Below are 9,465 nucleotides of genomic sequence, written 5' to 3' on the forward strand. Positions count from 1 at the left end.
CCCTGAATTCTCTGCCTCTTCAGATCATTGAGACCATTGTTCCCAGTTTGGGCTCTGCCTCTCCATAACACAGTTTGGGAAGTGCCTCAGGTAGAGACGGTGACAATGGGCTTTCCCTTCTCTCAAGGATCTCAGTACAGTCACTTTATATATTTTCACAAGTTTTATGCTTGTTTATAGTAGGAAGTCTAATCTTTGCCAATTACTCCATCATGACCTGAGCCTTTTTTCCCCCTAAAGAACATAGGTTTATTTTCTCACAGTTCTGGAGGCTGGAAGTACAATTCAATCCACAGTACATGCTAGAAAGAGCTCAGGATCTGAATTTTTAATGACCACCTCTAGTTATGGTTTAGGCAGCTGATCACAGTCTTCCATGGTTTGCCTGTCTTCTTTAGACTTCTCTGTTATGGCTCTCAGCTGAGAAGTGGTCAAGATGCCTTGAGCTTCTCATTGCTTCCCGTATCTCTAGGCCCTTCCTTCCTTCCTTGCATTCAGGCACAGAGTTGCCTCTTAATGGAATCTTTTCCCTATTACCTTTTTCCCATAACATAGAACCAGAACCATTGCTGCATGTATTAAAGCAAGGTACTTAACTTCTCAGGGTTTGTTTCTTTAAAATGTCTACTCTTTCCTAAGTTTTACATGAATACTGAAGACATGAGTTTTTTTGATTTCCCAGTTGCTTTGCCATTAAACCTAGACCACAGGACCCTTCAACATGAATGACCAATAAACCAATTGTGTAGTACAAAAAACACAGTTAGGTCCCCAAAGAAACTGGTTTCTCTGTTACTGCCTCTGCTGCACAAGCACTATTGGTGGGCCCTGTTTCTTCATTTGGTAAAATGAGGGGACTGATCCAGAACTCTGAGGTACTTCCTACTTCTAACATTCTCTGATAATCAAGGATTCACTAAGAGAATACTCACTTCACCTCGGTTAATCAGAGAAGAGATACAAAAATCCTTGAGACAGTCTCTGGACATAAGGAGGAAAGCACCTTAGATACAGATTATTATATGATCTTTTTAACCTTTTTAAAGTTATTATAGTTTCAGCTTTGTCTGCCTTACCTGTAATACCCATATGATAGTTGTGAAATGCATCTGTAAGACCATCAGAGAGTATACTGTCAGCTAGTACCATCTCACCTATCTTTACTCCTGTTCTCAAGTGAGCCAAGTGAGGAGCCTAGAAATAAGAAATAAAAATGGATTTAGGCTTAGTTGTCACTAGTCTTCTCCCCAGAATCCAACTCAAAATCATCTAGTATTTCCTAAATCTTCATCTAGGCTCCCTTGCAGCCCTTCTCCCCCATTCCACGTCCTCAGCCAGGCCAGGGCCTGAAGACCCCTGGAATTAGCAGACTTCACCTTTCCTATATTGGGAACCATTACTCTCCTACCTACCCATTTCCAATTCTCCCTCAAACCTACCCATTCTGTGTCCTGTTTCCTTAAGAATCTAATTTATTCTTTCCATAGAGGCAGTTAATTACCTATTAAATGAAGCTTAAGTAAAGCTAACAATGTGTTACCTATTTTTTTTTTTTTTTTTGAGACGGAGTTTCACTCTTATTACCCAGGCTGGAGTGCAATGGCGCAATCTCGGCTCACTGCAACCTCCGCCTCCTGGGTTCAGGCAATTCTCCTGCCTCAGCCTCCTGAGTAGCTGGGATTACAGGCACGCGCCACCATGCCCAGCTAATTTTTTGTATTTTTAGTAGAGACGGGATTTCACCATGTTGACCAGGATGGTCTCGATCTCTTGACCTCGTGATCTACCCGCCTCGGCCTCCCAAAGTGCTGGGATTACAGGCTTGAGCCACCGCGCCCGGCCGTGTTACCTATTTTAATGGATGACATACTGCCTGGAGTGAGAATAATCAGGTTGCCTAACTAACTGATTAGGAGGGATTTCTGACTAGTGGCCAGTCTTAACTCTCACCAACTCAAGGCATATTAGAATGGAAAGAGTTATTGATTGTACTTAGAGTCAGAAGAGCTGTATTTGAATGCTGGCTCTAGGCGTCAGTTTCCTTACCTGTAAACTGGGAATGATATCATCTACCCTATATGGGGCTGCTGTGAACACATGTACAAAAGCAACTGGCAAAGTATGACACAGATGTCGGTGTGATCCCATCAAAATCACTCTGATTATTTTTGCTACCTTTAGCCTGCCTCCTCCTGGACCTCAGCAACAGCTGGGCCGAATCAGCTTCTAACTAGGGAATCTGCACCTCAGCCCCTAAGCTGCCTCAGTAGGAAAAAGGGGATATACTTTTTCTTTCAACCGCTATGCCAATTTGAGGTATGGAACTTGGTGAAACAAACTGTACCTGGCAAACCTACCGGAGAAAAGCACCACTTGGTGGTCCTCTTCTCCATATTCTATACCCTAAAAAGGTCAAAAAAGTCTGGTCCCCAGGATTTCCTTGTCATGTGCAGGAAGGTAAGTAACAGCTTTTTTTTTTTGCCTTTTACACACAATGGGAAAGAAATTTAAAATCAAGGACATCAAGCAACAAACATAAATTTAAATCCGAAAATATTATATGCTTCATTAAAAGTTTAGAAAAAGCATATTTGGTTCCAATCACACTGATTGATAAACTTTATCATCAACCTGGCTTCCCACCCAAACTGAAGAATAGTTCACATTCAAATAGGGATCAAGGTTGTCCTTTTTGTTTATTGGTTCATTGTTTGGCTCCAGCTCTGATCTGCATAAATTTGCTCTGCTCTGGCACAGACGTGACTTTCTCAGTGTGAGGTCGGTAAAAGCCACCTCATCGGAGAGTTCTTACCTTGCTCATATTTTCCATGCCTCCTGCAATCACAATGCTGGAGTCTCCTATCCCTATTGACTGGGCTGCAAGGCACACAGCTTTTAGGCCTGACCCACAGATCATCTGGCAGCTCCACGCTGGAACAGAGTAAGGAATTCCTGCACCCACACTGGCTTGTCTAACAGGATTCTGCCCACAACCTGGAAGGAGGAACACAGAGGACTCTTGGTGATCAAGGAGAAAGACAAAATGTCACAGTGAAGTCACTTCTTAAAGACTACAGGTCAGGTAAGTTCTCACTGGAGGCAAAAAGGTTCGTCTACACTCTCCACCTGTCATAGTCTAGCCCTTGAATATATACTGCCTTGTGCTGCTCTGTAGGTATTTCATAGATATGAGCTTTCTCCTCCATAAAGAAGTTATTAATACCTTAAGAAACAACTGTCATCCTCATGTTTGGACAGGCCTTAAATAAGCATTATCAAATCTATGTCTTATAAACATAGGATATAACCTAGGCATTACCAACATTTCTAACTAGGGCCATTTCCTCCCAAGATCATGGCTTAAGACACTTGAGAAAAGAGGAGTTACTGAAAAAGGAAAACCTTTGATAATAAGCAGTTCTGTTCTTGCTTATTATTCATGACAGGATGCTTAAATGGTTATATAAAACAAGATACATACAAAATCAGAATTCACAAATTATTTTCATAATTCAACTATGGGGACTTCCTTTAGTTAAAAAAGAAATACATCATTTACTTAAAGCAGCACGGAACAGACTGGAGTTAAAAGTTTCAAATATTCTTTACTATTTTTTTTTTTTTTTTGAGACGGAGTTTCGCTCTTGTTACCCAGGCTGGAGTGCAATGGCGCGATCTCGGCTCACCGCAACCTCCACCTCCTGGGTTCAGGCAATTCTCCTGCCTCGCCTCCTGAGTAGCTGAGATTACAGGCACGCGCCACCATGCCCAGCTAATTTTTTGTAATTTTAGTAGAGACGGGGTTTCACTAAGTTGATCAGGATGGTCTCGATCTCTTGACCTCGTGATCCACCCACCTCGGCCTCCCAAAGTGCTGGGATTACAGGCTTGAGCCACCGCGCCCGGCTTTTACTATTTTTTTGAGACGGAGTTTTGCTCTTGTTACCCAGGCTAGGCGCAATCTCAGCTCACCGCAACCTCCACCTCCTGGGTTCAAGTAATTCTCCTGCCTCAGCCTCCCGAGTAGCTAGGACTACAGGCACTCACCATCATGCCCAGCTAATTTTTGTATTTTTAGTAGAGACAGGGTTTCACCATGTTGACCAGGATGGTCTTGATCTCTTGACCTCGTGATCCACCCGCCTCAGCCTCCCAAGGTGCTGGGATTATAGGCGTGAGCCACAGCGCCTGGTCCTTTTTTTTTTTTTTTTTTTTTTTTTTTTGAGACGGAGTTTTGCTCTTGTTACCCAGGCTGGAGTGCAATGGCCGATCTAGGCTCACCGCCGCAACCTCCACCTCCTGGGTTCAGGCAAGTCTCCTGCCTCAGCCTCCTGAGTAGCTGGGATTATAGGCACGCACCACCATGCCCAGCTAACTTTTTGTATTTTTAGTAGAGACGGGGTTTCACCATGTTGACCAGGATGGTCTCGATCTCTTGACCTCGTGATCCACTCGCCTCGGCCTCCCAAAGTGCTGGGATTACAGGCTTGAGCCACCGCGCCCGGCAAGTTTCAAATATTCTTAATCACCATTGTCTGTTATCAAAGAGTCAAGAGTAAGTGTTTATACAGTGGTTACTTTATTCCAAGTTTCAGATACCTACCACCTTCCTTGGTGGGAGTTTGTTGGAAAGAACTAGCAAATGAGTCACTGAAAAAAATTAGAGATTATATTCATCACAATGTTATCAATCTGGGATTAGGCTGGAAACTAAAAACAGATAAGGTTACTTGAGACTGAAAATACATGCAGGAGCATATACATATTAAAAGACAGGCCAGGCTGGGCACGGTCGCTCACACCTGGAATCCCAGCACTTTGGGAGGCTGAGGCAGGCACATCACAAAGTCAGGAGTTTGAGACCAGCCTGGCCAATATGGTGAACCCCGTCTCTACTAAAAATACAAAAATTAGGGCCTGGCGCGGTGGCTCACGCCTATAATCCCAGCACTTTGGGAGGCCGAGATGGGCGGATCACGAGGTCAAGAGATCGAGACCATCCTGGTCAACATGGTGAAACCCCGTCTCTACTAAAAATACAAAAAATTAGCTGGGCATGGTGGCGCGTGCCTGTAATCCCAGCTACTCAGGAGGCTGAGGCAGGAGAACTGCCTGAACCCAGTAGGCGGAGATTGCAGTGCGCCAGGATCGCACCATTGCACTCCAGCCTGGGTAACAAGAGCAAAACGCCGTCTCAACAACAACAACAACAAAAAAATTAGCTGGGCGTGGTGGCGTGTGCCTGTAGTCCCAGCTAACTCGGGAGGCTGAAGCAGAAGAATTGCTTGAATCCAGGAGGCAGAGATTGCAGTGAGCTGAGACTGCGCCACTGTACTCCAGCCTGGGCAACAAAGCGAGACTCTGTCTCACAAAGAAAATAAAATAAAAAGGCCAGACGTGGTGGCTCTGGCTGGGAGAGGTGGCTCACACCTGTGATCCCAGCACTTTGGGAGGTCAAGATGGGTGGATCACTTGAGGTCAGGAGATCAAGACCAGCCTGGCCAACATGGTGAAACCCTGTCTCTACTAAAAATACAAAAATTAGCTGGGCATGGTGATGCATAACTATAATCCCAGCTGCAGGAGTTCAGTCCGGTGGCAAAAATATTAAGGGAAAAATAATGGGGAAAGTTATAGAACAGTCTCAAACCCTTTTGGAAGGCCTAAGGGTTTTTTCTATAGTTCTTGGCTGAAGGCAGCCTTGTCCCCTTAGTTAAATAAATTATAGTAGAAACAAAAAAATGTGGGGAGTTTACCTAACTAACTTGTTTACTCATGCGGTTCTAAAATTAACCTTTGATTATTCCGGATGGCTCTAGGGGGTCAAGGGGCCGACCAGGGATATTACCCACTAATGGTGTTTGTTTTAGGCCTCAGAACCTGTCTTTTGATCTTTAACGTCTAGTGGTGTTGACTCAAAAAATTCTGTCATTTAATATGTGCTGAATAAAGGCCAGAGAGGCAAGCATATGGGGGCAGGTGGTCACAACTGTTTGTGGCACTGTCCAAGGAGTCTGTAAAGTGGCCATGGACACCAGCCTGCTCATTCACTGTATTCTGTGTGAGTGTACTTTATTCATCTGTCGTTGAGTCAGGGCAGGACAGACCCCCACAAGTGGTGACCCTGATACCTGGCTACTCAGGAGGCTAAGGCAGGAGAATGGCTTGAACTCGAGAGATGGGAGGTTGCAGTGAGTCAAGATCGCATGGTTGCACTCCAGCCTGGGTGACAGAGCAAGACTCCATCTCAAATTAAAAAAAAAAAAAAAAAGAAGAAGAAATGAGGTGCAGGGCTGGGCATGATGGCTCACACCTGTAATCCCAGCACTTTGGGAGGCCAAGGTAGGTGGATCACCTGAGGTCAAAAGTTTGAGACCAGCCTGGCCAACATGAATACTATACTAAAAATACAATCTATACTATACTAAAAATACAATACTATACTAAAAATACCATCTATACTAAAAATACAAAAATTAGCCAGGCACAGTGGCAGGCACTTGTAATCCCAGTCACTTGGGAGGCTGAGGCAGGACAATCACTTGAACCCTGGAGGCAGAGGTTGTAGTAAGCCAAGACGGTGCCACTGTACTCCAGCTTGGGCAACAGAGTGAGACTCCATCTCAAAAAAATAAATAAATAAATAAAAATGAGGAGCTAACATAATTAATAATGCTAACACTTTGCATACTAAGAGCTTCATAAAAATGAGAATTTCTATCTGATAAGAACATTGCTTATCTCCAGCTGCTAAAATAGTGCCTGGCACAGAGTAGGTGCTCAACAGACATTCGTTACATGATTGTAGAGTGTATCTGGCTTAAGGAATAGAACAGATCTAAGCTCAAGTGCTAGCTCCACCTCAAACTGTGACCCTGGTAAGTCATTTAAGCTCTGAAACTCTGATTTACTCATTTGTAAAATGAAGATAATAGGATATAACAGACCTGTGGGGAAGACTAAATGAGGTAATGAAAGGAAAGCACTTTGCACAGTGCTTTGATGGCCTCAACTTAGCAGATATGCACCTGTAGTCCCAGCTACTTGGGAGGCTAGTTCCAGCTAGCTCAGAAGTTCAAGGCTGTGGTGCACCATGATGTGCCTGTGAACAGCCACTGCACTCCAGCCTAGGCAACAGAGAGAGACTCTGCTTCTACAAAATTTTTTTTTAAATTAGCCAGATGTGGTGGCCTGCTCCTGTAATCCCTGCTACTCCAGAGGCTGGAGGAACGCTTGAGCCCAGGAGTTTGAGGTTATAGTGGGCTACGACTAATTACACCACTGCACACCAGCCTAAACGACAGAGTAAGATCCTGTCCCTTAAAGTAATAACAATTAATTAATTAATTAGGAGTGTTCAAACCCAAAGAATCAGAATATGGGAGCACTCGAAGGACTCAGCTATATTCCCCCAGGGAGTGATATGCCCCATTTGCAAGGGGCAAATGTGCCACCTATTTTCCAAGCTCAGAACTGAGCCCTAAGAGGGCAGGGAACTTACTTGTATTGTTGGAGCCATACTCCCAGCACTGAGCACAGTATGGTGCACACAGGAGGAACTGAATACATTTTTGTTGAATGTGTGAGACTTTGGGGTAATAAGGAGGAGCATGCATACTTTCCCATGCATCAGGCTGTCTCTGCTTCTTAAGAATGAAAAGGCATTGTAGGCCAGTGATGTAGGTTCATTCACAAAAAGCATATTAATGAAGCTGAGTCTTTTTGTTTGTTTAGAGAAAGGATCTCACTGTCACCCAGGCCAGAGTGCAGAGACACAATCACTTAAAGTAATGTGCCTCAAACTCCTGGGCTCAAGTGATCCTCCCACTTTAGCCTCTCCAGTAGCTGAGGCCATAATGCCTGGCTAATTATTTTGTTTTGTGGAGACGTGATCTTGCTTTGTTGTCCATGCTGGTCTCAAACTTCTGGCCTCAAGTGATCCTTCTTCCTTGGCCTCCCAATGAGCTGGGATTCTTAGCCAGGAGCCACACTGCCTGGCTAAGAAGCTGAGTCTCAAGCTGGATAGAAGATATTGACAGGGCTGGAAGAAGGGACTGCAGGAGGAATTCTAACAGAAGGAACTACGAGCAAAAGTATGGAGGCAAGAACCTAAGAAATTGAGTGAGAGAGTGTGTGAGTGTGTGTTTATGGGCTGTCTCTAATAAGCCTGCCCTCTCCTGGAATCACTGAGAGTTACCTGCTGCCAAAACGTGTCCAAAGATGACCTCGGACACATCATCGGGAGCCACAGTGGCCCTCTTCAAGACCTCTTTGATGACAGCAGAGCCCAGGTCCTGGACTGGAACAGAGGCTAAAGCACCATTGAAGGAGCCTGCAACAGAAAGGCGGCATCACAAGCCTGAGGGCAGTGCAGAAACTCCTCACGCGCGGCGGGTTGCCAGGACCCAGGCTGGCAAGGCCATCGCGAGGAGGCAGTGCCCTCTCCTCCCACACACCCCACACCTGCTGGTCCAAGCAAAGGTCAGGGCACGGTAAGCGACCTCTGGATCGGCCTACGGATACCACTGGACCCCATCTATTTCTCCAAATCCGAAGGACGGGATGTGGCCCCATGCTTCCCAAACAAAAGGAACCGGCGGGTCAAGGGGTTGAAAACCGTGCGGCACAGAGGAGATGGAAATCACAACCTCTAGCCACAGGCCGACCCCAGCCCAGTGCCGGGCTCAGACCACCGAGTTCTGCCCCTGCGGCCCGCAGGCCTGACCGATGGCGCCTTCGGGAGCCGGCCAATCAGGGACCCCGCGAGAGAACGCCTCCCTACGCCAGCCAATGGGAGAGCCAGGAGGCGCGATGGCTCTACCCCCAGGAGCCAATCCGAGCATGAGGAGCGGAGTGCGCTCATCGGGCGAGGAGAGGGTGGGGCTATCCCCTCAGGTCAGGGAACGCGCTAGGTGCACGGTTCCAGCGACCCCGCGGGTCCTCGCGACTTGGCGGGACCGACCTCCTCCACACACGACCCCTGTCCCACACAACACGCGTCCGGCCCTCGGCGCTCCTGCAGAAGCGGCAGGCGTCTCGGACTCTGCGCAGGGCCTGCAGGCCACTCACCTATGATGGTCCGCGCCGCCGAGACGATGACCACGGGATCCGAGCCTGCATTCATCCTGCCCAAGACCGCTGCTCTCGCCGCCGTCGGCCCTTCGTTGCTTTCGAATGAGGCAAAGCTCCTCCTCGCAGCCCACAGGCCGCGCCGCGGGGCGGGACCTGAGATGGCCCCGCCCTCCACGCAACGCACTGTGCGCAGGCGCGAAGCCAGAGCTGGGGAGGGCGGGCGCGCGGGGGCGCGGGGGCGCGGGGGCGCGGGGGGCGCGGGGGGCGCGGGGGGCGCGGGGGCGCAATTGGGACTAGCAGAACCGTGGACGCCGGACGCAGGCACACAGCGCTCGAAGACCCCAGTTTCGGGACACTCCAGTGTTGGAGTCCCCCGACCTGACGTTTTTGGCC

General features: G+C 47.3%; 1 protein-coding gene across 1 annotated transcript in view; it reads right to left on the reverse strand.

The window, feature by feature from the left end:
- The window catches only part of ACAT2 (acetyl-CoA acetyltransferase 2), a 21,674-nt gene extending 12,444 nt beyond the window's left edge, over positions 1 to 9,230 (reverse strand). Inside the window, exons 1-4 of the mRNA XM_010344318.3 lie at positions 9,070 to 9,230; positions 8,198 to 8,332; positions 2,813 to 2,994; positions 1,077 to 1,194 (exon numbers count right to left, since the gene is read on the reverse strand). Coding sequence (XP_010342620.2) covers positions 1,077 to 1,194; positions 2,813 to 2,994; positions 8,198 to 8,332; positions 9,070 to 9,124 — 490 coding nt within the window. The 5' untranslated portion in view covers positions 9,125 to 9,230. The remainder of the gene's footprint in view (positions 1 to 1,076; positions 1,195 to 2,812; positions 2,995 to 8,197; positions 8,333 to 9,069) is intronic.
- Between the last annotated feature and the right edge of the window lie 235 nt (positions 9,231 to 9,465).

The sequence above is a fragment of the Saimiri boliviensis genome, chromosome 4 (genome assembly GCF_048565385.1).
Source record: "Saimiri boliviensis isolate mSaiBol1 chromosome 4, mSaiBol1.pri, whole genome shotgun sequence".
NCBI classification, from domain to species: domain Eukaryota; kingdom Metazoa; phylum Chordata; class Mammalia; order Primates; family Cebidae; genus Saimiri; species Saimiri boliviensis.